The sequence below is a fragment of the Myotis myotis genome, unplaced genomic scaffold (genome assembly GCF_014108235.1).
Source record: "Myotis myotis isolate mMyoMyo1 unplaced genomic scaffold, mMyoMyo1.p scaffold_m19_p_1, whole genome shotgun sequence".
Classification (NCBI taxonomy): domain Eukaryota; kingdom Metazoa; phylum Chordata; class Mammalia; order Chiroptera; family Vespertilionidae; genus Myotis; species Myotis myotis.
Window position 1 is genome coordinate 153,482,931 of NW_023416313.1, and position 27,759 is coordinate 153,510,689.

A 27,759-nucleotide genomic window follows, 5' to 3' on the forward strand; every position below is an offset into this window, starting at 1 on the left:
ATTTCATTTGTTCTCTTGAGCAAGTAGCACAAATGAAAGATGTTTGTGTGGGTTTTTGTGTTTGTTTGTTTGTTTTTTTTCCAGTTGTTTCAAAGGGGAATGAGCAAAGAAGTAAGCACCACAATTAAGAACATTTTTCAGTTAGTAATGCCTCAATGCAACCCTCTCTTCCCTCACCAATTCCTTACCTCCAAAAGTCTGCAGAGGAATGCAGACTATGACCATATGAACCTGCATTTGGGAAATCACCCAAAGCTGCCAGCAGCAGTCTTTGATTAACATGGTTCACTCACGTTTCTACTAAAGGATCCCCACAAATTCCCTGCTATTGCTCAATCCCACTGGTACACCTCTCTTCCACCACAATTTCCTTCTACTGACTTTGGTTCTCCACCTGTATTAAAGGCCCTCTGAAAACTCAAAAGCAAATCAAAATTTCCTGTCTTCACCTACTACCTAACATTCTCTTCTCCTAGCCTATTCTCACCTAACACAAACTTTCAAGTGAAAGGTTCTCTGTTGGCCAAAAGTTCTAAAAAGAAAATCACCAAGCGATTTGACATGATCCTGGCCTGATGGTCTTCTCCAAGGCACACGATTCTCTTCCATAATTTTCCTTTGTTTTTCACTAAGTTGCTGATGAAAGGCTGTTGTTCACAAATACAAAGAATCTTAAGTAAGAGGTAAGAATGAATGGGAACTTTTTTTATTATTATTTTGTCATGACAGGGTCTCAGAGTAGAAGGATATTTGAAAGGTCTTCAGTTTCTGGAGGGAGTTGGAATTAAGATTTTTCCATCTAGTATTTTTATCAACATTAATGGTTTAACTCTATTTGAGTAGTACCCAGTTTCCTTTGAATCATGGATGAACATCAGAAATTAGATTTGGTATGGGTGTAGAATTCAAGTTTTGACAGTGTCTGGAAAAGAAGGAAGAGTTGAAATGCTTAATCCTATATAATAAAAGGGTAATATGCAAATTGACCCTAACAGTAGAACAATTGGGAATGACTGGTCACTCTGACACACACTGACCACCAGGGGGCAGACGCTCAATGCAGGAGCTAGCAGTGCTAAGGATGTCTGACTGCAGCCTAGGCCTGCTCCCCCCTGGCAAGTGGACATCCCCCGAGGGCTCCTGGGCTGCCAGAGGGATATCTGACTGCCAGCTTAGGCTCAATCCTCCGGGGAGCAGGCATAAACCAGCAGGTGGACATCCCCTGAGGGGTCCCAGACTGCAAGAGGGCACAGGCCGGGCTGAGGGACCACCCCACCCCCCGCCCCGTGTGCACAAATTTTTGTTCACCAGGCCTCTAGTAAAATATATATGAAGAATAGTCAATAATATTGTGACAACTATATATGATGTCCAATGAGTACTAGACTTGCTGGGTGATCACTTCATCTACACTAATAAAAGAGAAACATGGTAATTGGCGTACGACCGCTACCCTTCCCATTGGCTAATCAGCGAGATATGCAAATTAACTGACAGCCAAGATGGGGGCCGGCAGCCAGGCAGCTGGAAACTAACATGAGGCTTGCTTGCTTTAGTGACGGAGGAAGCCAAAGCTTCCCCGCCTGCCTTGCCGGCCTCTCAGCTACACTCTAAGCAACTATGTTACAAAAATAGAAGCTAAACAAAACCCCGGGCTTCAGCCAGCAGGACCACAACATTGTTTCAAATACAGAAGGGTAAACAAAGGCCAGAAACCTACTTTCAGCAGTGGAAGTCTCATAGCTGGAGCCGAGCCTCAGAGCTAAAGCTGGCCCAGAATGAAAAAAAAAAGGAAAAAAGGACAGGTTGGGAGCTTCAGTCACCCATCAGCCTGAAAACGGCTCTCAGCCCCTCACCCAGGCTGGCCAGGCACCCCAGTGGGGACCCCCACCCAGATCCAGGACACCCTTCAGGGTAAACCAGCCGGCCCCCACCCGTGCACCAGGCTTCTATCCTATATAGTAAAAGGGTAATATGCCTCCCAGCACCGGGATCAGCGGAGCCTCGAAGCCTCCCAGCACCGGGATCAGCGGAGCAGCAAGGCCTCCTGGCACCAGGATCCACATGATAGGGGGCAGCGACCAAACCCCCCTGATCGGCCTTGCTCTGTGTGTGACAAGGTACAGCACCCCAGTCCCCCCCCACCCCTCACGGGCCCTGCTCTGTGTGTGATGGGGTAGAGCCATAACCTCCCCATCTGCCCTGCCCTGAGTGTGACAGTGGCGGTGCCCCAACCCCCTGATCCACCCTGCTCTGTGTGTGACAGGGGGCGGTGCCCCAACTCCCCTATCGTCCCTACTCTGTGAGTGACGGGGGGGGGGGGGGGAGCTCCTCAACCCCCTGATCAACCCTGCTCTGTGCATGACAGGGGGGAGTTCCCCAACCCTCTGATCGACCCTGCTCTGTGCATGACAGGGGGCGGCGCCCCAACTCCCCAATCAGCCCTGCTCTGAGCCTGACCAGGGGCTGCACCTAGGGATTGGGCCTGCCCTCTGCCACCCGGGAGCGGGCCTAAGCCAGCAGGTCGTTATCTCCTGAGGGGTCCCAGACTGCGAGAGGGCACAGGCCGGGCTGAGGGACCCCCTCTCCCCCCCGAGTGCACAAATTTTTGTGCACCGGGCCTCTAGTAAGTATATAAATATCTAATCACTAGTTGTATGCCTGAAACTAATATAATATTAAAGGTCAGGTATAATTTTTAAAAATCTTAATTTATAAATAGAGAAAGAGGGAGAGATCAGCAGTGAAGAAATTAATCCTTCCAGCCTTGCTTCAAACAACCAGAAAGGCCAATTTTCAGTGTTGTGTAGCAGGGCAAGAAACCCAAATAACGTATCTTCTGTAACACCAACTGTTTTCTTTACAAACTCAGCCTCTCTCTGGGGCTCAGTGCCACATCCCACAAACTTTTCTGGCTGCCTTCCTGCTCTCAAAAAAGCCCTAGAGGTGGGGTTGTACCTATCCTTACTAGTAGCTACTAAAGGAAAAGCTTAATGCTTCTCTTAATTAGGGTGTTAATAACATAAAATAGCCTATGACTCTGAAAATGCTCAGGAATAATCCCAAACAGGCTCTGTTCATTATGATCTGGCTACGTGTTTATTGTGGATACAATGACAAAAATGCTATGTCTTTCCCTTTAGGGAGCCTAGGTTTTATTTTGATAGACGTATAATTTTTCTCAGACTTCTAAAAAATGGACCTTTTTTTTCAAACTCTGCCCTCTCCCATGCCTCCTGAAAGCAAATCAATAAAGCCAAATTTGGGCAGAAGAGGGGGGAAAAATGAAGAGCAGAAATGAATGTCTAATAATTGAAAGCATCATGGACCCCATTATGGTTTATGGCCTTATTTTAGGGGTCGGATGAGCACACTGTAAAGAATGTGGCACTAAATTTATTAGCATGGTTATCATCTTTCAGACAAGACATAAAGCTGAGGGGACCCACTTCTCCCATCACCTGCCATCACTATAGATCCCATGGCACCTTCTACAAGAAGAGTTGAGTTATCCTGGCCCCGGTCCAGATCCAACTATCTGATGACTTATATTTCCTTTGTAGTATGCCTGGGAGACATTACAGGGTCTTCCTCTTTGAAACTCAGCCACTACCATAAGAACGGCCAAAATGGGCTCCTGCAAAGGGATGTGGGAAAAAGTTCTCACATCCCAGCATGTGGATCAAGTGAACAGAATGAGCAGCATGGCCTGAAATAGGAAGCTGAGCTAGGTCATCAAAGTCTTCTTAGTTTCTTACTAGTAGGTTTCTGACCCACTCCCCTGCCCCCCCCCACCCCAACCCCACCCCCCGCCACACACACACACACACACAATTGCACATTTATATTAAAAAAAACAAATTCCAGTTTGTGAATTGGGCGCTCCAATGCTATACAAATTCTAGTTGTTCTGAACTCTGTGTACTGCATCTTCCCCCTCAGATAAAAAGAAAAACTAGTTTTATTTTCTTTGACTACTCCTTGTCACCCTTATACTTAATTCCAGAATCTTTCCCTGGAGGATTTAGTAGAAAGCAAATCACTAAAGCAAGATTGTGCAAATCATTTTATGTCTCTGATTTCACCTTGTTCACCTTTAAAATGAAGATCATTTAAAGACCTGTCCTGACTTTCTTTAAATTAATGAGGAGCAAATAAATATGTATACAAAAGTGCATTTTTTCCCTTTTAAAGCACTCTACAAAATCAAGTTGTTACCAACTAACAATGGGTATACATTTGTGTTGGACTCAGACAAATACACTATATAAATTAATCTGGTTTTTTTTGTGAAACTCCACTAAAGTGAAAGTAAGGAATTTTAAAAGTATAAACATACAAAGACAAAGAGTAAGGAGAAAAAAAAGACAATAGCAATTGAGTGATTTCAGTAGATACTTTCAGAGATGTAAGGGAGACAGGAGAGTGAACATTGATAGCACAAGGAAAGAAACTTCAAGCTGAGTAAAAAAGTCCTGAGAATGAAGGCTCAGAGGCAAGTGCTGCGGAAGATACAGGTCACGGTGAGCTGCAGGGCTGAGCACAAGGAGACTGCGTCCCAGTTTATAAACAGGACAGAGGAACCCCATATCCCTTCTCCCTCCTGTAAGTCAGATGTGATAGATTAACGGTGGCCCCACATTATTTGACATTTCTCTCATCCCCTCACTTGACTGTAGCAGGTCTAGATTGCTTCGACCAATTAACTATGGTAGAAGTGGCACTGTATACGTTTTTAGGCCCAGTCATTTTTGTAATCCCCCTTTCCCCAGTTTTATTGAAATATTGTTGACATATAACATTGTATTAGTTTAAGGTATACAACATAATGGTGTGATATATGTACCATTAATGAGTTTAGTTAATATCCATCGCCTCATATAGTTATCAGTTTTCTTTCTTGTCATGAGAACTTTTCAGATCTACTCTCTTAGCAGCTTCTTCACCCCACAGCCCCTCTCCTGGCAACCACCATTCTGTTCTCTGTTTCTATGAGTTCAATTGTTTTAGATTCTACATGTGAACGGAAGCATGCAGTATTTGTCTTTCTCTGACTTATTTTACTTAGCATAATGCCCTCAAGTTTCGTCCATGGTGTCACAAGTGGAAGAGTTTTCTTCTTTTTATTTTCAGGCCCAGTCTTAAGGAACTGGCAGCTTTTATCTTCTTCTTTTTCTTGGAACACTTACTCTTGGAACCCAACCACTGTGCTTTCAGAAGCTGAAGACATGTGAAGAGACCACTTGAAACTAAGCTTCCAGCAGTAGCCAGCATCCACTGCCAGCCATGTGAGTGAGTCATTTTGGGCACTGACCCCTGTTGAACCTTCAGCAATGGCAGAAGAAACAGGCAAAAAGAATTGGAAAGGGTTGACCCTGAGAAATGAGGCTGAGGAGAGTCAGGTAGAAGAGATGGGACAAGAGACTGATGTTTCCATATAAGCCTTTCACATTTTTTTTTTACCCGTGTTTACAAATTATTTTGATGGGGCCACTTGCTCTCTGGGTGCCTCCTCCAGGAACCTACCAGGTTGCCTCCCATAATGTAGAGTGTAAAGTGAACACTCACACCTCCCAGACTCCCGTGAAGTTGTTTGTAAATTGCCCTGGATTCCAACGAGCAGTGACACCACACTAGACTTGCAGCAGAAGCAACCAACCTGAGTCAGCAACCATTCATAGGAACGCATAACTTCTGTCAGTCATGAAGAGGGAGTCACTGGGCTCTTGGGCATCTGGGTTGCAGTTTCTACATCTGTCCCGAGTGGCATAACTAAGGGAGGGTGGGCAAACCAGTGATGCTTTCCTACAATAGCACCATGCTGTGCAGGGCATTTTTTTCCATGGCTAGTTTATTTCTGGACTCGATATTCCTATGTAGCATTCAAACAAGATTCTTGCCTCACCCTCACAGGGTCTGTGAGCTACCTAATCACTTTTAATACACCTCTTTCTGATTCAACAACCTAAAATATAGATTCTTTTTATTGTGAGCAAGAACACTCACTGACATTTAATAAAAAGAAGAATTTTTAAAACCTGTGATAATTTTTTTAGTAAACTAGTTTATAAAGGTAATTCAAGTGGCAATTTCTTCTCCATGGTGAATGGCCCCTTCTATTCAAAGCATCCTTTACTTTGCTCCTCTGGTATAAGTTTTCAAAAATATAAGATTTAGAATCTTCAACTTTAAGAGTCTCTTCCTGGGCCCTTAAATGGGAAACTTCAAGGTGGAAAGTGCTGACTAGACCCATCCTTTTAATTAAAAATTGAATCCAAAATTGTTTATCTATGAAGAGAATGCTTGGATTTGATATTTGTAGAGGGAATGGGGAAGAATTGGAAGGCAGTATAGCCGGTGCCTCAGGGGCACCGAATATTAACTTCTGTCTACTAAGTGGGGCTCTGGCCCTGCTGTAAGATAAGTTCTCTCTGCTATGGGTTAAGATCCTGCCTCTGTAGAACCAGTTTTGGTGCTACAGGTGATACAGATGCAGGACACTAAAAGTAGCTTTGCTTTGCCTGCATTCGATCATTAAAGATCAATTCACAGAGTAAGAGCAATAAATAATAACATCTAAAACTTTCTTAGTGACACGGGTATAGGAGTCTGTGGGTCTTAAGTGACATAAACACAATGCAAACTAAGCCAAAGATTGAATTTACTGATTGGTGTAACTAAGAATGTGTTGATTTTATTTTATTTTTAAAGATATATTTTCATTTATTTCAGAGAGGGAGGGAGAGATATAGATAGATAGAAACATCAATGATGAGAGAGAATCATTGATTGGCTGCCTCCTGCACACCCCATGCCGGGGATAGAGCCTGCAACCTGGGCATGTGTCCTGACCGGGAATCAAACCGTGACCTCCTGGTTCACAGATCAATGCTCAAACACTGAGCCATGCTAGCCAGGCAAAAGTGTGTTGATTTTTAAATAGGACCACAAGTTCATTGATACTTCTCCTTGGAAGAGGTGAAGCCTAAAAATCCTCCTTTCAAATGTCGGCAAACTTAGTGACTTGCTTCTGACAAATAGAATAAAGTGAAAGTAAAGTGTGATTTGGAAGACTAAGTCATAAAAGGTACTGTGGCTTCCTCCTTGCTTTCTCTTGGATTACTCATGCAGGAGGAAGCCAGTTACCATGTTGTGAAGAAAGGTCCACAGTGTGGGGAATTGAGGCCTCCAGCCAACAGCCATGTGAGTGGGCCCTATGAGTAGGGGATTCTCCAACCTCAGTCAAGCCTTTAGATGACTGCAGCCCCTGCTGATATCTTAACTGCAAACTCATGAGATTTCGAGCCAGAACCATCCAATTTAGTCACTCCCAGATCCTATAAAAAATGTGTGAAATACGAAATGTTTGTTGTTATAAGCTGCTAAGTTTTGGCATAATTTGTTATAAAGTGATGTACAACTAATATAGAATGACCCAGAGGTTGGCCTGATTCCCCTGAAGTTGCTCCAGGGAAGAAATTCTTTCACTGAGATACTTACTCCATATTTTGGCTCTGCTTTTTTGTGTATAGAGGCTTCATTCTTCAGACAATTTCATCCAGATACCTGGGTAAAATCCCTGTCATCAGATTTTGGTCAGGATTATTATAACTTGTGATCCTAGAAAAGCAAAAAGATCTTGTTTCTCCCAGTCTCCATATTCAAATCTTAAGGAAGATTCTTTTGCATACAGGTTGTTTCAAGCCCATTTCTAAAATCAATCATACTGGCCAAGTGGAATGGGCCTTCTGATTTTCCGACGTGGTCTTATGTCAGCCCTATGCCTACAGGGGGAGCAAGGATGAAAGGCACAGTAATAAGAAGTCTGGATGGCATCACAGCAAGAGTTTCTCTAAAGAAAAAATTTTTTTAAAGAAAAAGAGGTGCAGAAGTAAAAAACAATAGGTATCTACTTCCCGTATTTTACTTCTGCTATCACTGTGCATAGTAATAAATGTCTACATTCAAGGGGTCAGTATTGGCATTTGTGGGATGTCTGCAAGGCAGTGAAGTTCACTTGCAATGGACTAATGCTACATGTGCTAAAGATAAATGAACAGAGGAGAAAAAGTAGCTTCAATTGTAAACATAGAAGGCGGTAGAATCCTTTTGTGAGCATCGGAATCTAAGCTTTGTTTTTTATGATAAGGAACAAAATAATTATTTAAAATACTTTGAGCCCTAACTGGTTTGGCTCAGTGGATAGAGCATCGGCCTACAGACTGAAGGGTCCCAGGTTCGATTCTGGTCAAGGGCATGTACCTTAGTTGCGGGCACATTCCCAGTTGCGGGGTGTGCAGGCGGCAGCTGATCGATGTTTCTCTCTCATTGATGTTTCTAACTCTCTATCCCTCTCCCTTCCTCTCTGTAAAAAACTCAATAAAATATATTTTAAAAAATAAATAAATAAAATAAAATACTTTGAAATTTCCAATTAATTTAACCTTCTTCCCAGTAAACTTGGTGCAAGAAGAGGAAGTGGCCTGATTGCTTGGTAATCACCACCCAGATCACAGGAAGGGGCTTAGGGCTGCCTTAATTTAGACCTTCATCTTTTCTCAATTGGCTTATACCCAGACTAAAGTGTGGAGTTTAGGGATGCACACTTTGGTGATAAAACGATAAAGATATGCAAAGAACAAATTATTATAAAAGTTGAGAGTGGTCACTACTAAAGTGTGGAAAATGGTTAAAACAGAAGCGGATCATAGGAAGAACTGCTGGAGAGGCTGGAAAAAGTCCTACTGGTTGTTAAAAGTGTGTTTGCCTTGTAACAATTGTTTTCTGTAAGTTTTGAAATCAGGAAGGGTGAGCCCTCCAACTTTGTACTTTTTTTTCAAGATTTTTTTGGCTATTCTGGGTCCCTTGCATTTTCATATAAATTTTAGGATTAGCTTGTCTATTTCTTCAAAGAAACCAGGTAGGATTTTGATAGAGAATGTGTTGAATCTGAGTAATATTAAGTCTTCTAGTCCATGAACACAGGATATCTTTCTATTTCTTTAGGTGTTTAATATTTTTAAGAATGTTTTGTAGTTTTCAATGTACATGCCTAGTACTTCTCTTGTTAAATTTACTCCTGTGCATTTTATTCTTTGTGCGGCTGTTGCAAATGGAATTATTTTCTTATTTTCAGTTTTAGGTTTTTCCTTGGTAATATATAGAATACAATTAACTTTTGTATCTTGATCTTGCTGCAACCTTGATAAACTCATTTATTAGCTCGTCCTCTGGTCCAAATTGTTTGTGTCCTCTCCCTTCCCCAGTTCATATGTTGAAATCCTAATCCCCGTTGGCAATGGTATCAGTATGCGGGGCCTTTGGGAGGTGCTTAACTGAAGAAGGTGGAATCCTCATGAATGAGATTAGTTCCTTGTAAAAGAGGCTCCAGACCTGGAAGCAACCTGTCACCTGACCATGCTGACACCCTGATCTGGTACTTCCAGCCTCTAAACCTGTGAGAAGTAAATGTTTGTTTTTAATAAGCTACCCAGTCTGTGGTATTTTGTTAGAGCAATCTGAATGGACCAAGACAGCTCTAATACTTCTTTTGTGGATTCCTTAGTATTCCTACATACAAGATTATGTCCTCTGAAAATAGAAATAGTTTTACTTCTTCCTTTCCGATCTAGATGACTTCTATTTTCCTTTCTTGCCAGTTGCCCTGGCTAGAGCCTCCAGTGCAATGGTGAAAAGAAGTGGTGAAAGCAGATACACTTAGGGGGAAAGCTTTCAATCTTGCACCCTTAAGTAATGTTAGCTGTGTGGGTTTTTCATAGATGTCGTTTATCAGGTCTTTTATCAGAATTCCCTTATATTCCGAATGTTTTAAGTGATTTTTTATCATGAAAGGGTATTAGAAATTGGCAAGTGATTTTTCTGCATGATTGTGTGGTTTTTGTCCTTTATTCTACTAATATGATGTATTACATTGATTGATGATTAAACCAACCTTACTTTCCAAGGGGGAAATCCCACTTAGTCATGGTGTGTAATCCTTTTTGTGTGCTGCTGATTTCAATTACCTAGTATTTTGTTGAGAATTTTCGCATCTATATTCCTAAGGAATATTTGTCTGTAGTTTTATTTTTATTTTATTATTTTTTTTATTATTGATTAAGGTATTACATATGTGTCCTTACCCCCCCATTACCCCCCCCCCACTCATGCCCTCACCCCCCTGGTGTCTGTGTCCATTGGTTAGGCTTATATGCTGCATACAAGTCCTTTGGTTGTTCTCTCCCCCTTACCTTCATCCTCCCCTATCTTCCCTCTGAGTTTTGAGCTCTGATCGATGCTTCTCTGTCTCTCTTTTTTTTTCATCAGTTCATGTTGTTCATTATAATCCACAAATGAGTGAGATCATGCGATATTTATCTTTCTATGACTTATTTCACTTAACATAATGCTCTCCAGCTCCATCCATGCTGTTGCAAATGGTAAGAGTGCCTTCTTTTTTACAGCAGCGTAGTATTCCATTGTGTAGATGTACCACTGTTTTTTAATCCACTCATCTGTTAATGGGCACTTAGGCTGTTTCCAAATCTTAGCTATTGTAAATTGTGCTGCTATGAACATAGGGGTGCATGTATCCTTTCTGATTGGTGTTTCTAGTTTCTTGTGATATATTCCTAGAAGTGGGATCATGTAGTTTTATTTTGACAAAGTCTGGTTTTGGTAGCAAAGTAATATTGGTCGCATAGGATGAGATAGAAAGTGTTCCCTTCTCTTCTGTTGTTTGGAAGAGGTTGTAAACATTTGGTATTAATCCTTTCAATATTTGGTAAAATTCACCAGTGAAGCCATCTGGTCTTGGACTTTTCTTGTGGCAAGTTTTTTATTGCTAATTCAACCTCTTTGTGATAGTTCTATTCAAATATTTATTTCTTCTCAAGTCATTTCCATACTTTGTGTGTTTCTAGGTGTTATAGACACCAGCATAAACAGAATGGACCTTATTCAAGGTTTGACTCAGACGTCAAGACTGATGACACCACTACACACACCAAGAGTAAATGAAAGTTTTATGACTCACATCACAAGGCTTTCTATGGAGAGCAGGGCAGGCCTCCCAACCTGGTCTAAGAACAGGGGAAGAAGACTGACTTGGAGTTTATATGGTGGTTAAAGAGTGAGGCTAGGCGGAGGGTTTTCACATGCAGGTCCTTGAATGGTTTGATTGTCCCATCAGTGCCAAATAAGGGAGAGCCTGGGCTTTCTTATCAGCTTGCCCAGATGTGGGGCAGAAGGGAATGAGACAGGAGTGAGGCATAAAAGATGTTAGGAGTCAAACATGAAAAAAATGGAATTAGGCTTTTTGTTACATTAGTAATATGTCCATTTCATCTAATTTGTTGGCATACAGTTCTTCTGTATTCCCTTATAATCCTTGGTATTTCTGTAAGGTTCATAGGAATGTTCCCTTTTTCACTTCTGATTTTAATAGAGTCCTCTTTCTCTTCTCCCTCCCTCTCATTAGTCTAGGTAAAGGTGTGTCTCTTTTCTTCGGCCTGCTCTAATCTGCTGTTCAGCCCTTCTAGTAAAATTTTCATTTCAGTTATACTTTTAAGCTTCACAATTTCTATTCGTTTCTTTTTAAAAAAAATTTTTTTCTTTATTTGTATTCAGGATTTGATGAAATTTCATTCTCCTATTTTCCTTAACTTCCTTAGAATGGTTTTCTTTAGTTCGTGAGTATCTAAAGAGTTGAGTTAGTCTTTGTCTATTAGTCCAATGTCTGGGCTTCCTAAGGGCTGTTCTTTTTTTCCCTGTATGTGGGCCATGCTTTCTTGTTTCTTTGCATGACTCAACTTTTTGTTGAAAACTGGGTATTTTAAGAGATATAATGTGGTAACTCTTGAAATCAGTCTCTCTTCCCCTCCCCAGGATTTGTTGTTGCTGCTGCTTGCTGCTGTTTGTTTCTTTGCTTAGTGACTTTTCTGGACAAAGTCACTAAGCGAATAAATATGGTTTAGTATTTCCCAGGGCAGGGAGTTCACCACCACCATCTCATGGCAACTCACTGCTTTGCTGAATCACTCTCATCCTTGTACTGAGCCCAAAATCTTTCTCCCATTTTGCCCTTGAACACCTCAAAATAGAGCTATTATCATCTCTATGACATTCTTCCACTATTTGAAGGCTCCTCATAACCCTTTCTAACTGCCATAGCCATTTGACATCAAGCAAAATCTGGAAGGTCTAGGTGGAAGAAATAAATTCCCTTTGAGGTCACAGAGATCTAATTGTTTTCCTATCTCCCTTCCCACAAGTGAATCCTTGCACCACGTCTACGCTATGAACACTTCCAGTTACACAGACACACAAGAGAGAGAGAGAAGAGGTTCTATTTATTGCTCTTTGGGAAAGGTTATATAGAACATAATTTGGGTAAAATTACATTCTAGTTGCAGATTCATAAAACTTTGCTTAAAACCAAATTAACTTTCATGATACTATCAAATTCCCTCTCCTCTGCATACACAGCAAAGTACCTTAATCATAGTCTATATAACCCTCTGTTGTTTTTAAATGATTAAAGCAGACATAATACACAATGCATTTGATATTAAATATCTTGAGAATGATAAGTCAATAGAACTACTTTCACTCTTAAGCATTAACTTGTCACTTATAAATGTTCTGCACACACATTTTTCATTTTAGATTTTCTCCTTAAAAGGACTTGCGAACTATTCATTATTATCCACTATTTGTACACACACATCATAAGTCTTCCAAAATAACATTTAAAATGATTCTTAATATTGCCTCATAAATGTTAACCTTTAAGGAACATTCAATTAAAAAAAAATAAAAGCTCAGGTCTGGACTCTGTAATGCATGTTCAGATGTGTCAAGATCTTATTTCCCGCTGACCTGATAAAAGACTCCGACAGCATACAATGTGCCCGCCTCTTCTTCGCTCAACTCAAAGGAAGTCAAATAAAGGAGAAAAAAAATGCTTGAAATCACAGTGACCAAAGGATTTGAATTAATAATTACATTAAATAACCATAACTTTTTGTTTAACTATTCACATTCCACACAGTGGAAATTATCCTTTCCTCCAGATTTTTCACTTACATTTTAAACTTTGAAGAACTACAAGAACAACAACAACAAAAACAACTTACAGACTTGCAGGATGTGTGTTTTTCTCATTCAATGCCAAGCACAAAGTGTACATCATAAAATTCATATTTGGTGTTTGGCATTATTTTAATAGGAAAGATCGAGATTGCAAATAGTTGCCACTTAAAAAAATTCTACTATAGTAATGAAAAAACATATCAGTACATCATCGGTGACTCCAATACACTAAGTAACAGATATGGCACTTTTAATAAATGTTGGGAGACACACCCGTACTTGTGCGAGTTTAATATAGGCACAGTAAGAAAAGCAGAGGGTTCCCTCTTTAGCGAGCCTGTGTTTTTAGGGCAGTTATGCTGCTGATTATCCCAGTGAAGTTCATGTTGAGGAAATTCTCTTTACTTAAGCCAAATTCAACTTACATGCAAGAAGTGGTACAAGCTACTAAAAGAAGATTAGTGCTGCCAACTTAAGTCGCCTCTTTTAACACAACTGCATGCTGATGGCACAGTTAAACCAAGAGAAATTCAGTGACGCTGGTTCTGAATGTCATTTTTCCTCTTGAGTATGGTTTTACATTTTTAGTTCCTTTCCCTTTCTCTTCCTTTCCCCCACCCTCAAAAATTCTGGCTGAGCATTTGTGTGCTTAATTAAATCCATTCTGTGGTTTATTGCTGGAGGATGTGAATGATAGAAAGATTTAGGGCAGGGGCACACAGTGTATAAGAAATGCACAAATTCACCTAGTGTAGTAGGATCATCAGTAGTGAGTTTAAAAGTTTTAAAATTAGACCCAACATTTTGGGTGTTCAAAATAACTTCTGCTGCAAAGTATGGTTCTTGTTTAGTTGTTAAATGGGAGAACACTGAACCAAATCAAAAATAAAATAAAAACAGCCTCTTTAGTTACAATGGGCCTTTGAATGCTGGAGCCTTGATGGGCAACTGAAACACGAGTCTATGGTATTGGTTTCCCATGTTACACATGACTTGGGTGGTGAGGCTGAGATGATACAAGACAAAAAAAAAAGTGTTGGGGGGCGGGGTGCCGTTTACATATAAAACTTCAGGCTTGAAGGGAACAGGTTAGCCAAACCCAAAATGTAGTAAGGTTCACCCACACCACACTTTGGCCATTACACAAATCTTAAGTAGCTATTGAGAAGTAGCCCAAGTTTAATTTTAATCAGAGGACAGCCTCTACCAGTACACTCTCAAGAGTTACAATGTTCCATGAATCCCACCAATGTTACCATGACAGCTAATGAACCCAAATGCTCGGATTTCTTACCAGGGCTTCCCACTAGGCCCTCACGGGGCAAAGGAAGAAGGGAAGGTCATATCCCTCACATCTCCCAGGCATTAAACTACTCCTTAGCCAGAAGCAACCTCCTTTACTTCCTCACTCTGTCCTGCTTTCCAGCTCAAACTTCTCTCAATGGCTACAACTAAAGATTCTTCCAGCTAGAATGGAGCAGGCCCTACAAGCTCTCCTCTGAGCCTGGTTCTTCACTGTCAGGGATACCCAGCAGAGGCAGACCCTTGGCAACGAGGCTGTGCCGCCCACAAGCATTACCCAGAAATAGCGAATTGGGAAAGAGGTGATTATAACCAAGCAAAGGGAATTAGCACCTCCTGCTTACGAGGTTTCTGTTCTCTTCCAATCCCTATGTGGGGGGTGCTGAGCTACATCTGTTGTCCACCCGAGGGGCCAAGCAGGAAGGGGCTAACCTCCAAGTGGCCAGTACTTGTTTTAAGTTTGGAATTGGGTTCCAACTAGTTTCAGCAAATCAGAGTGACAACCAACGTTAATGATTTTATTTTTTGCAAATTCATTTCTCCTCTGTTCACTTGGGTTCTGTTAAATACCAGGAGAAAACTTGCTAACACATGGGTCTCACTGTGCTTTGGGGCTGGCCTTCCAAGACCCTGCACATCTCCCTAATGAATTTTGCTGGGCCCAAGTGGTCCTTAAGATCAACCCCTCCCTTCTCTCATTCCTCCGTCCTCCTTGCCCTTGTCCACACCAGCTCCCCTAGAGTCTGAAGGGTCTTCCAAAGATGGGAAACATTTACATCCATGGTCCAGTGAGTTAGTTTGGAACCCTTGGCAAACAGGAGATTAGATTGAAATAGTCACTGAGATCCTACAAAGGGGTTGACTATGGAAGGGAGGAGGAAGGCAGGAAGCAAGCACAGGTTGAAATACCCCTTCCAAGTCTAGTACAGCACTAACACAGGTCTCCTGCCCTCAGAGTGGCCTCTTCCATCAACATTCATTCTAAAGGGAAAGTCCCTAGGAGGGCACATGGAAGACAAAGGCATAACCGGAGCTCAGACCTGCACCTTTGAAAATGCCTGGGGTGGTGTGGGCTTTCTGGGCCATCCCCTGTGGAAGCAGATTCATTTAGATGATATGAAGTGCCCTCCAGCAAAGACTATGTTTCCTCTGGTGTCTGCAGACAGCCACAGCCACCCATGCACACGCATGTTTGCAAACTACACACTAGCAGGTGCCCGTCAGGAGGCAGCTGGTGGTTCTTCTTGTCTCTAGATTTAAGCCAAGTTCAAATCAGGTTGTTTTAGGTCTGGCTCTGGGACTGCCTGGGGCTGCATCCCTAGGGCAGTCAGGGTGTCCCGGCTTAATCCAAATCGATGGAGATGCAACGGCACTGCTTCACACGCGTCACCCTCTTCTTCTTGGTGGGAGGCTGTAGTTCAGGACAGTTGAGTGTGACCATCATGGTGGTGAATTTCTTGGGCTTGCAGAAGGAGCAGGACTGGAAGGAGCCTTCCTCCTTTCGGATGTGCCTAGGGATGTAGAAGGAGTTGCACTGGCCGTAGCAGAAGCGGTTGATGATGGTGCGGCTGTTGCAGCCCTCCTCATGGATGGTCTGCTTGAGCGGCTGGGTTTTGCACCAGTCTCGCTTCAGGTATTTGCGCTCGGTCACATGCAGGGCCTCCTGGCTGGACTCCAGCACCTCCTCCCCTGGCATGGCCGTGCCTCGCCCTTGGCCCCGCCCCCGGTTCCTGGAGCCAGGCTGCTGGGGAGACTGAGTTTGCTCTGAGTCATTGTGCTGGGCCTTGTCTGGTGGGGGGATGGCACCTTGGGACCCATTCTTTTTCCCTTCAGCAGCTGGCAGCAGGGTCCCCAAGAGGAGAAGCAGGGCTCCCACAGTGTAGGCGGTGCGGCTCATGCTAAAGGAAGGAAGCACAGAGAGGGAAGACATGAAAAACAGGAAAGTTCATTAAAATGTTAATATTGCCATGTGCTGCATAACAAGTTTGGTCTGTGACGGACCGCAGATACAAAAAGTGGCCCTGGCCCCAGCCAGTTTGGCTCAGTGGATAGAGCATCGGCCTGCGGACCAAAGGGTCCCAGGTTCAATTCCAGTCAAGGGCACATATCTCCATTGCAGGCTCTTCCTTCCTGGCCCAGGCCCTGGTCAGGGCTCCTGCAGGAGGCAACCAACCCATGTGTTTTTCTCACACCAATGTTTCTCTCTGTCTTTCCTTCTCTATCCCACTCCCCCTAAAAATCAATGGAAAAATTTCCTCCGGTGAGGATTTACAAAAGAAACAAACAAAAAGCGGTCCTGTAAGATTATAATGGAGCTAAAAAATTACTATTGCCTGTGACATCGTAGCCATTGTAACACTGTAGCACAAGGCATTACTCCCATGTTGGAGTGATGCTGGTGTGAACACACCTACCATGCTGCCAGTCATATAACAGTACAGCACATACAGTTATGTACAGTCCATAAGACTTGATAGTGATGATAAACGACTATGTTACTGGTTTACATATTTACTATACTTTTTTTTATTATTTTAGGATGCACTCTTTCTACTTATGAAAAAAGTTTGCTGTAAAACAGCCTCATACATCTTGTGTTTACCACGTATTTTGATTAAACCCTTTTCTCTTGTGTTTGATTTAATCTCATGTTGTATTATACAGCAACATACTGTATAAGCTTGTACCCTAGAAAAAATATGCTATACCCTATAGCCTAGATGTACAGTAGCTTAGACTATTCAGCGGTTCTCAACCTGTGGGTCGCGAACAATGAAAATACATCCTGCATATCAGATATTTATATTACGATTCATAACAGTAGCAAAATTACAGTTATGAAGTAGCAACGAAAATAATTTTATGGTTGGGGGTCACCACAACATGAGGAACTGTATTAAAAGGGTCGCGGCATTAGGAAGGTTGAGAACCACTGATCTAAGTCCATGAACTCTATGATGTTGACTCACAGGGAACATCACCTGCTGTATCCTGTGTTAGGCAGCACGTGAAATAGCAGCTAGTATGTCAGCAAGCACTTGTTAAACATTTAGGTAAAATATTTCACTTACTCTTCACAATATCTCTACGAATTGGTACTATTATTCCTATTACTCTCCTGGCCATCAGGCCGTGAATAAGTCGAGATCTGAACTCAGCCCTGGCCCTTCTCTTCATCACAGGTGCTCCCGGAGGAATTGCTTCCTGGCTTCTGACACCAACTATGTTTGATTTGTATAGTGGTCACTTACCTGTATTCATTCCTGTACTTGACAATATTTAGTAAGTTCCTACTGTTTCAATGCCAGGTTACCTTGCACCTCTTTGGAAAACTTATCTTGTTTTTAGCAAAAATAAATTAGCTTCACATGCCAGGCAAGTCTCCCAGTCTTTCCCCCTAACTAGCCTCAGTGCTGCCCGAGTTGTTCAGTTGGTTGGATGCTTACGATGTTCACAGTTTTCAGGCTTAGGAAGGTGACCAGTGGGGAGACCAGAAGGCACGGACCGAGGGAGGATACTTCACAGGAAGGGCGCTGGATGGAAAGTTGAGACTGAGTTTCTACTGGAATTCCTCGGGCACCAACTTGCTATCTAACCTGAGGAAAATCACTTTACTTTTCAATAAATGACTTCATTTAAGCAACGGTATATACCTCATCTCCCCAGACAGGCTATTCAGATCAGATCTGATGTAAAAGTGAAAGCAATTTGAGAACTAACCAAACGTATGACGGTACTGCAGACAGAATTACTTACTTTACCAGAAAGATCTTGTAATTCACAAAGACTCCTGGACCCCTCACTTATTCTCATTTTTAAATTGAGTACAGATATTCATTATATCATTCTTTACACAAAGATATATACTTTTCTACTTTAAATGATGAAATGTGTCATTCACATATGTGTGTGTGTGTAAAATCTAGAAGGCAGAAAATAAGCACAAGAGAGAACAGCTTCGTGCAAATATTTGCATTAGTAAATGCCATAGACATGTTAAATAGATTGGGGACAGTGAATTATTGTGGGTGGGTCTGGATTTAGATAAAGATCAGAGAGGAAAATGGCATATGAACAATGAAAAAAAAATTAATAAGGGGGGAGGCAGAGGGAAAACGGACAAGAGAATAAAACAGTAAAGCAAAGATGGAGAGAGAAAAATTAATGGAGTAAGGAATGTAAATTGGGAAAAGGAGTATAGATCTGAGGAAGGGTGTTCAGGAAGGGAGGGCAGACAGAGGAGGAAGAGGAGGAGGAGGAGCAGGAGGAGCATACTTTTAAAAGGAAAGTGCAAGAGAAGCATCAGACTATTAGGATTCTCCTGGGACAGCTTCTCAAACCTGAACATGCAGTCACCTGGGGACGGACGTTGTTAGAGTGCAGTACTGCCTTTGAATGAGCTTTGAGTAGGAAGGCCTGGAGCACTTGCAGCCACAGCGTACAGAGGGACGAGGGCATTTTCAGATTCACAGCCTCCCTCCTTAGGCCATCACACCAAATCTGACTTGAATCCTGAAACTTCCCCTGGCCTGGCCTGCCCTGCCCTGGACTCATCACAGTTTTCTGAACTTAAGGACAAAGATGTGAAGCATCACTTCCCTGCTCTCTTCTGAACACTGGTGTTACCCAAGATAATCACGAAGTGCAATTTAACCTTATCACAACTCTCCGCCCCCCCCAACCCCCCCCACCCCCTGAACCACCCCCCCTAGACAAAGGCAGTGTGGACTCTACATCCTCTACAGGACAGTCCTTGTCCATAAACACCATGCAACCCGAAGGACACTGTCAAATTAAGATAATTAGATATTAAATCTAAAATATCCTTAAGTGACCCATGGACACAGGTAATAGGGTACTGAAGGCCTGGGTCGGGGGCAGGCTGGAGGGGGTCAATGGGGAAAAGAGGAAGACATATGTAATATTTTCAACAATAAAGAATTATTTAAAATAATAAATAAAATATCCTTAAATGGCACCATCTTCCCAACATTAGCCTAATACTTTAGGGCGAGTTCAAGTTTGGAGCTGATGATGTGACATTTAGCTCTCTGCTCTGACTGCAGACTCCCTGGCTTTTGTCAGTTTATGTTACAACATCCCTGTTCTTTAAACAGAGCCCTTTTTTTTTGCCTCACCACCCAAAAAAAAAATTAATTTCCTTGTTTTGTCTTTTTAAAAAATCACTCACGAGAAAAGTCCAGTTATAAAACAGGGCTGATTTTCTCCAGAGCCCAGGATAGCTGGAGCCAGGACTGTCCAGTCTCCTCCGCAAATGCTATAGAGTGAAACTGAAACGCTTTCACAAGTTTCTGCTATTTATTCAGCTCAGGGACAGGGTCTAAACTAAAACAGTTTCTGCCCATTTCAAAGAGGAGCATATACGAGAGCCCAGGGCCTATACCCACTCTGTCCCTCCTCCCTCCAGGATAATGCAGCCCTCCCAGAGCAAGGCCGGCAGAGCCCACATCACAGAGGCCAATCTGAGACTGACTGGGAATATACACTGCATATGACAGGTTCGTGTCATGAGGCCATCCCTTCCACAAATATCTGTCTAAAAATGTCTTTTTTTTTTCCTGCAGACCAACTTAGGACCTTCTTTGTACTCGGCTTTTCCTTCTTGGCCTTTTCACATCTGTAATTACATAAATACCTAAACTGAGAGCTGTGAGGGTTTACTCGTCACCTTATCCTCAGCGCCCGGCACACAGTAGGTGCTCTTACATGATTATTACGGACCATGTTGATGTACAGAGTTCCCATTTCTTTGCATTTTAAAACGCCTTCCCACATACCAATGAGCAGTGCAGCCGACTGCAATCCTTTCGTTCTCACCCTCAGTGTAGCAAGCTCCCTACAGTTTAGGGAGCTTCTAGGTACTTGCCTTCCTTTCTCTAGGAGAACCCCAAATAGCCACTGCTTTTTACCTGACCCCAGGCATAAGGCTATGGGTTTCATCTTCTAATTGAAGTCACTGTACTCACTATGGCAGAAACCAACAATCAAGCAGTAAACCCCAAATTAGTCAACTGTGGTTTTCGGTGTTAGTTTGGACAGGCTTCCTGTTCCTATGGGAGCATGTGTATCCCATAAGCCAAAGGAATCTAGAATGACAGGCTGGTGGTTTCTTTTTAATAAGAAAAGTAAATTTGTCTCAAAATAAGATTTATTAGATGTGGAAAATATTATGAAATGTTTTTTTCATTTTTAAAAAGCCTATTCTTCAAAGGTCTTCAGCGCTAATTGTGAGGTTTTAGAGTTCTTAAATCATATTAATTAGCTATTTGGAGAGGAGTGAAAACCAACTTCTGGAATCTCAATCAACAGAGACCTCTGCTTCTTAGAGAAGAGCAGAGCTCTGAAGGACTCCACATACTCCACATGAGTGAGAGTGAGGGGGATGAGAAGGGTAATGAGTACTGGAACCAGGGCTCTGTCTAGTCATTGTGGCCAACCATCCAACCCACCTCCCCCCCGACATACACACACACCAACTTGGTCCTGATGACTCAGTGAAGGATATAAGACTGTTTTGCTCTTGAAATCCCATTTGTATGGCCACAAAATAATTTGCACTTTGTAAATATTCTAGACATGGAGGATATTTGCTTGAGGACCATTCTTTTCCACATCAACACCTAGCGGAGTGCCCCATTATCAAAACTCAACCCAAATGCTAATCCAGACTTAGGTTCCTATGAATTATCACCCATGTACAACCATGAGTTGCAAACATTTTTTTGGTAATTTGCATATACAGAATAACCCACTCACATCATTAAATTAAAGTTGTAACTCGGATCCGGACTGCATCATGACACCCACAAAGACCTCCCTTAATTTTCCTTTACAGACAATAATCTTTTAACCTTGCCTCAATGTCCCCTTAATGCATTTCTCCTCCAAGTAATGTGACCATATTGTCTGTGGTGAGCTTTCTCTACTACTGTTCCCTACCAGCAAGACCCATCCCATCTTTTTTATTATTCCTTTATCACCATCCTTCCCTCCTATCCACTTGTCCCATAGAATATACATACTCTCAAATCAGTTTAACCACCTCTGTCCTGAGCAGGACATGGTGATTTATTCCAGTCTTTACAAGACTATGAGCACATAATCTAATTCTGGGGAATCAAAAATGAAAATGCTATATGTGACTGTTTCCAATGTCCTGGTGTCTTTGAAAAAGTTTAGGCTAGCTCCTTTCTGCCCTCTTCTTGCTATATTTCTCATTTTAACTAGCCAACCTGCTTATCACCAGTTAAATGGGAGTGTTGAGTGGGGATTACAGTGAAGAGACAATGGTCAGCAAGCCAGCAGTCTGTGCCTCGATGTCTGATCAATTCCTCCTGATAAGTAAAGTTTTAGAAAGACATTCAATAGGTATGGCATCAAATTATTCTCCCAACATACAAAAAAAAAATCAGAACTGACAGCAAATGCTCTAAGTGCAGACCAGATTTTAGAAGAATCTATTCCTTTATCTTAGGGTTAACTCTTTGAGAAGGGCAAAGTTTATTTTGATCTTTACTTTTTTAAAAAGTCAACTTTTGGAAATTAAATAGAAAATTTAAGAATGTGCTGGGTTGATTTTTTTTTTTTTCAGACAAGTTGTACCAAGAAGAAGAGTTGGTGGTTGGCCAACTAGTGGACCATAAAGTCTCAACCTGTACATGTTGCAAGTACCCTAACTATGACCTGGTGATTTTGAACCCCACTCAGGGGATCCATCCAGCATTGCATAGGGCAGGGAGAAGACTACCTGGTCGTTTCATATCTCAGGAGCTCTAGGCTCATGGGAAAATTTGTGTGTGTGTGTGTGTGTGTGTGTGTGTGTGTGTGTGAAGTTAATGACTGTATACAATTCTTGCAGTCAACAGGAATTAAGTCTGAAAGAAATAAACATTAACTATTCACTGAGCAGCACTATGGAGAGACAGGTAAGTTATAGGTTCTGTCTTGCAGTGAAAGATGTTGGTCCCTGTGTGAGTGTGATTTAGGATTTAATTTCAGAACCACCTTGTAAAAATATCCTGGTGCTGTAGAATGTTACTGCCTCTTCCAATATCACCACTAATAAGAACAGTCACCTATATTTTTAAACCCTTACTATGCCAGGTATTATGCTAAATTTCGAGCAAATTTTATCATACATTTCACAACAAAACACGAGATTGATAATATTGTGTTTGTTTTACCAATCAGGGAGGTTAGGAATCTGTCCAAGGTTACACCACTCCCAAGTAGGAGAGCCAAGATTTGAGTCCAATTCTATCTAGCGCTCAAACACATGTCCTTAAGCGCTACTCTGTGGACACCCACCACAGTATTTAACAAAGGACATATGGACTTGTTTGTAATGCAGTAACGTTTGAAAAATACCTTAAACTCAAATGATTATCTCTTTTGTATCTTCATGTTCACTGTGGAGGAAATTTCTTGTCCCAGGAATTACTGTTGCACTTGGCATTTCTAAGAGCATATGTTAAAATGAAGGAAAATTCCTTGCAGATGTATGACATGGGCTGGTACCACTTCATCTTCCATAGCAGGCTTAGGCTTACCAGCTCTTCACTCTGTTCTGGGACATGCTCCACGGCTTTGCCCTTGACAAGTGTTTCTTGGACTGATATCACTTTTAATACTGAAACATTAAGACTGGGGGCTTCAGTTTAGAAGACAAGGCGGGCAGGCAGTTCTCATTCAGAGATGTGGGGACTTAAGTTTCTATTCTTCCCTGTGTGAGCACTCACCTACAGACTGTCAGCCAACTTACATTTCATGAGTTGCCAAAACATTTCACTCAAAATGAACTTTTAAGAAAATGGGAAATCTGTGAAATTACTAATTTTACGAAAGACTTTAATTTCTAAATGACCTGGGGGTTAAGCACATGCACACAGAGCAACTACAGATCTAAAGAACCCTTAAATAATTAGTGAACCATTGGAAAGTGCAATTTATCCAGTGATAGTAATCAAATTACTTACTGTTGTAGACTTGGGTGTGCCAGGGAGGAGATGATAATCTGTAGTTTTCTTAAGATCTCCCCCTCATTGCTTTGAAAAATCCACCCCTTCAAGTTCCTATGCCCCCCTTCTTCCCCCTCCAAAAAAAAGAAAGAAAGAAAGAGGAGGGGGAGCTGGAAAGCCCTGGGGAGAAAGAAGACTCCTCACCCTGGGACGGGGTTATCTTAACCTCTTCTCCGCTATTTATTTAACTTGTGTGCACCGCCAGAGGGAGGCCACTACGCTGGGGTCCCGGGGACAGTTTAAATCCCTGATGACCCACTTAACACAATAGATTATTTTAATCGACTCTTGTCCTGGCACCATCTCGAAGGGGAACATAAACAGACCCGCACACCGCTGGGATCTGCTCTTTCCAGCAGGAGATCTAATTACCTACCAATGGTCGCCTCTCTGCCCTTGTTCCATTTCTTAAGAGATATTAACCCCTAACTTTGAGGCTATATTTCTGTCTAAAAGAGTCGGGCAGAAGGCGGCAACCGGGTTCGACCGGGAGCCCATGCAGGCCAGCTCTAAACGCACAGGAAGGGACTTCATCGCAGAGCCTCGCTCACCTCATGTTCGCCCCCCGCCGCGCCCAGGGACCGTCACTGAAGAAGGCGCACAGGAACGCCAGGCTGGGGCGCCCCCAAGGCAGAGCTGGAATTTGAAGACAATGCCAAGCCGGAGTGGGGGTGCGTCTGCCCCCCCCCCCAGCCTAATGACTACAATTAACTGGCTGATGAGGTGACAGCCCCGCAGCCCCTCCGCCCCTGGCCTTGCTCCCCGCGCTGCCGAGGGGTCAGTGGGCGAGCGAGGGGTGGGAGAGGTCGAGAGGCCACCTGGGCGTCCGAGCCGGAGACCAGCCTCCGCCGCCAGTCCCGCGTGCTCCGTCCGAGGCGAGGAGGGGGTCCTCTAGAACACAAACCAAGGGGTACCCGCGGGAGTGGGACCTGGCGGGGTGTCGCTGCCTGGTGCCTGCAAGTCAGAGGTCCCGTCGAGATGCGCATGGGACGGAAAGGAGCCTGAAACAAGCAACCGAGCGCGCAGCCAGCACGTGGGCGCGTGAGCACCAAGGGCTCCTAGAGTCCGCATCCGGGACCAGGTATCCTGACTCCTGCGCGAGTCGATCGCTGATTCTCCTGATCCTCCCGCCCAGGGCAGGCTCGTCCCCGGCACTCCGACGGGTGCCCCGAGACCGAGAGCAGCCCAGCTCCCCGCCTCAAAAACTTGAACCCTCTCAGTTTAACTGGCCCCGCGGTCGGCGGCCGAGCTGCAGGTCCCCGCTGCTCCCCGCGGCTTCTGCTCCCCGGCCCTCTGCTCCCGCACCCCAGCCACGGGGAACTCCGCACCAGGAGGGCGTTCGCGGGGCTCCAGGAGAAGGAAACGGGACACGCTCTCGCTCTGGAGAGCCTCCTGCCCAGCCTTTCCCCGCAGACGGCGCAAGGGGAGGTCGAGCCGCCAGGGCCTCGGCAGGAAAAACCCTGCGACAGCTTTTCAGGGTTCACCCCGGGGATCCGCAGGGCCCCGGCCCACCCGCACCGAGGGCGGCCGCGCGCCCCACAGAGCCGAACGCGGGAGTCGCTCTGGAAGCCCCTGCGCGCGCAGACACGCACACCCCGCCCGCACACGCACACCCCGCCCGCACACGCACACCCCGCCCGGCGCCTCGACGCTCACCTGTCAGCGCGGCGTGCGGGCGCGACCTGCGCTCTCGACGCGTGGCGCGGGGTGCAGCCGCGGCCCGAGCCGCCGGGCTCGGCGCGGGGTCAGCGGGACGGAGAGGAGCGCTCTCGCCGCACTCTGGGTCGCCCGGTCCGCGGAGGGCGCACCGAGTGCGGGACATCGCGCCGTCTCCCGTTTAAATGCCGGCGGCCGAGCGCGGCGCCCGGGGCCGCGCCTCTCCATTGGCCAGGCGCCGCCGCCGCCGCGGGACCCGCTATCCGCCCCCTTTCCCGGTACTGCCCCCGCCCCCGCACCCCTCCTGCTTCCCCGCGGGGTCCCTTCTCCGCCCGCCTCGCCTCTTTGTCTGCTCCCCCGCCCGGGCCGGCTGGGAGAGGTCACCCCAGGGAACCGCGCCTGGAATGCACAGCAAATCACATTTTCCGCTCCCGTTGGAGGGGGAAGCACAGGAGGAAATCCCCCGGCTCCCGGCCCCTGGTTCCCTCTCCGCCCCGGGCCCGGCTTTTCTCTCGCCAGCTCCGCTCGCCGGCGTCCGCCCCGCGACGGGCTCGGTCGCGGAGATGGCACCGCGAAGAGCACGATCTCCGTGGGGTCGTGACAGATTGGGCGACTCTGTCCCCGTGGAGGGGACGGGGGTGCAGGGCACTCAGGTTGAGCGGTCGCGCGGCTCCGCCCAAGGCCCCCAACCTCGAGGGCTCTGACCCCGGCGCCCCCGTTCACTCTGGCGGGCTCGTCGCCACCCGCAGGAGCCTGTCGCCAACGGGACCCCGTCCTCTCGTCGCCACCGCGGGATCTTTCAGCTCAGAAGCTGGCGGCCTGGGCTGTGAGTGCACAGAAAGGAATAGCGGGGGAGAGGAGAGAGTAAGCCTAAGGGGACCCTCCCAGGCCAAGTGTTCCACTCCTCAGCCATTTTACAAAGGGAGACAGTCGCTAGGAGAGGAGGTTTTGTGTGGCATGTTAAAGATTGAATAAGCCAGGAAAATAAAACGTCAGACAAGGAAATAACTTCCCAGAAATGTAAGGCACAACTTCTGTAGGTGAAAACCCGATGCCACCGTCTGTATTCATTACTGAGAACCCGATGGATATGGGCGAACATACCAAGAGCATGTTTTTCGAAAGATGAGCGAGCACTTGCATTTATTCTCTTAGCTTGAACGTTGGTTCTTAGAAGAGGCCGTGAGTTCTGTGTGGGTAAGTCATAGCCCGTATAAAAACCAACCCGGCTGCGAGGTCTGCCTGCAGACCGCCTCCCTCAGACAGGTCAGATCAAAAAAAGAGTTTGTTATAGAAGGAAATTTGAGGGTTTCTGCACTGACTAAAGCAAAATAAACAAAACAATGAAACCCATCAAAAGGTACTTATGAAACCGTGGTGATTTAAGTACTTGGCTAAGAAAACAAAACAAAACCTCCAAACAACATGATTTTTCCCCCCTTCAGGCAGGCGGTGTGGGATGGGGGACAACACACAGTGAACGCCTACTAGATGTTAGATACTGGAAGTGGATTTTTCAAAATAAATGAAACAAGAAGGAAATCTGCATTAATTCCGTATCTAGAGAATCTTCATCATTTGAATGTTTTGTTCGTGCAAAGAACAGTTTCTCCCCCCGTGAACTCCGTGCTGTACTTTTAAATATTTTCAGTAATTTTTTGTTGTTAAGCCATCTCGTGAGCCATAGTTTGTAGTTGCCTGCAGGATGTGAACATTCAACAGGACTTAACAACTTTCCCTGGCGGGGTTGGCTGCAGAAGAGGTAGGGAGTCAGAAATACACAAAATACTTAGGCAATTAACAGTCCAGCCAAGCTCACCACCAAGCTGTTCTCTCACTGTGTAAACTATTCGTTCAAAGACCTCTTATTTTGCAAATTCACCAACTCTTTCTAATCTAAAAATTAATGCTTTAGTCACTTTCCCCTCCAAGACTCGTATAAGCAACCCCAAATAAAAATACAGAGACAGAACTTACCTGCTGAATTGGAAGTAATTGCTTTGGAGCCCTGGCACCGTGGCTCTGTGTACCTCAATCGTTTATTACTCTGTATCTAGTAAATGTTGATAATCACTCTGAGCCCTCTTCAGGAGACTTCTCAGAGCACACTGTTTACAATGGAAACATTCTGAGCCCTCCCCCTCCTCCCCAGTCCCATTTCACTGCATCATTTTTCTTCATTGTCACTGATCTCTCTCTGCCACTAGGATATAAGCTTCATGAGGGCGGAGATTTGTCTATCTTGGTCATTCTGATTATACGATGCACACCGTGTCTAACACAAAAATTAAGATTCTGTAAGTAGTTGTGGATTGGGAACGTTCAGCACATACCCACTAGTTGGAGTACTCAACTGTGCCTGAATGCTGAGGACATAACCATCACGAATGTGACGAACACAGACCCTCACCACCTCATAGTTTATAGTCTAGTGTGTTTGTAAATATTTATTTCAGTATCCAAATTTTTTGCCTCATATTTGTTTCCATAGCTCTCAACCAGTTAATGCAAACCATTATCCAATCAGGATGAAGGCATAGAGTAAGAATTCTTCAGCCTTCTTTTATATATATATAAATTGTACACCTGAAACCTATATAAATATATATATATATATATTTTAAATTGATTTCAGAGAGGAAGGGAAAGGGAGAGAGAAACAGAAACATCA

At 44.1% G+C, this 27,759-nt stretch overlaps 1 protein-coding gene across 4 annotated transcripts; it reads right to left on the minus strand.

The window, feature by feature from the left end:
* Positions 1-677: 677 nt before the first annotated feature.
* On the minus strand, positions 678-27,088 carry GREM1 (gremlin 1, DAN family BMP antagonist). Of its 4 annotated transcripts, XR_004965654.1 has the most exons (3): positions 25,089-25,284; positions 15,441-16,292; positions 678-922 (listed from the first exon to the last, which is right to left on the minus strand). XR_004965654.1 is itself a non-coding variant. In XM_036296466.1 (2 exons), the coding sequence occupies exon 2, from the start codon at positions 16,289-16,291 to the stop codon at positions 15,737-15,739; it is 555 nt and encodes a 184-aa protein (XP_036152359.1). In that variant the 5' UTR covers position 16,292; positions 27,066-27,088; the 3' UTR covers positions 12,332-15,736. The 4 variants fall into 4 exon arrangements, 3 of the variants coding, with proteins under 3 accessions (XP_036152359.1, XP_036152350.1, XP_036152349.1); XM_036296466.1 differs by lacking the exons at positions 678-922; positions 25,089-25,284 and adding an exon at positions 27,066-27,088 and having other exon boundaries at positions 12,332-16,292; XM_036296457.1 differs by lacking the exons at positions 678-922; positions 25,089-25,284 and adding an exon at positions 23,391-24,147 and having other exon boundaries at positions 12,332-16,292.
* Between the last annotated feature and the right edge of the window lie 671 nt (positions 27,089-27,759).

Bases quoted from the DNA above. Each gene is read 5' to 3' on its own strand.
- GREM1 (XM_036296466.1), bottom strand. From the start codon at position 16,291: ATGAGCCGCACCGCCTACACTGTGGGAGCCCTGCTTCTCCTCTTGGGG.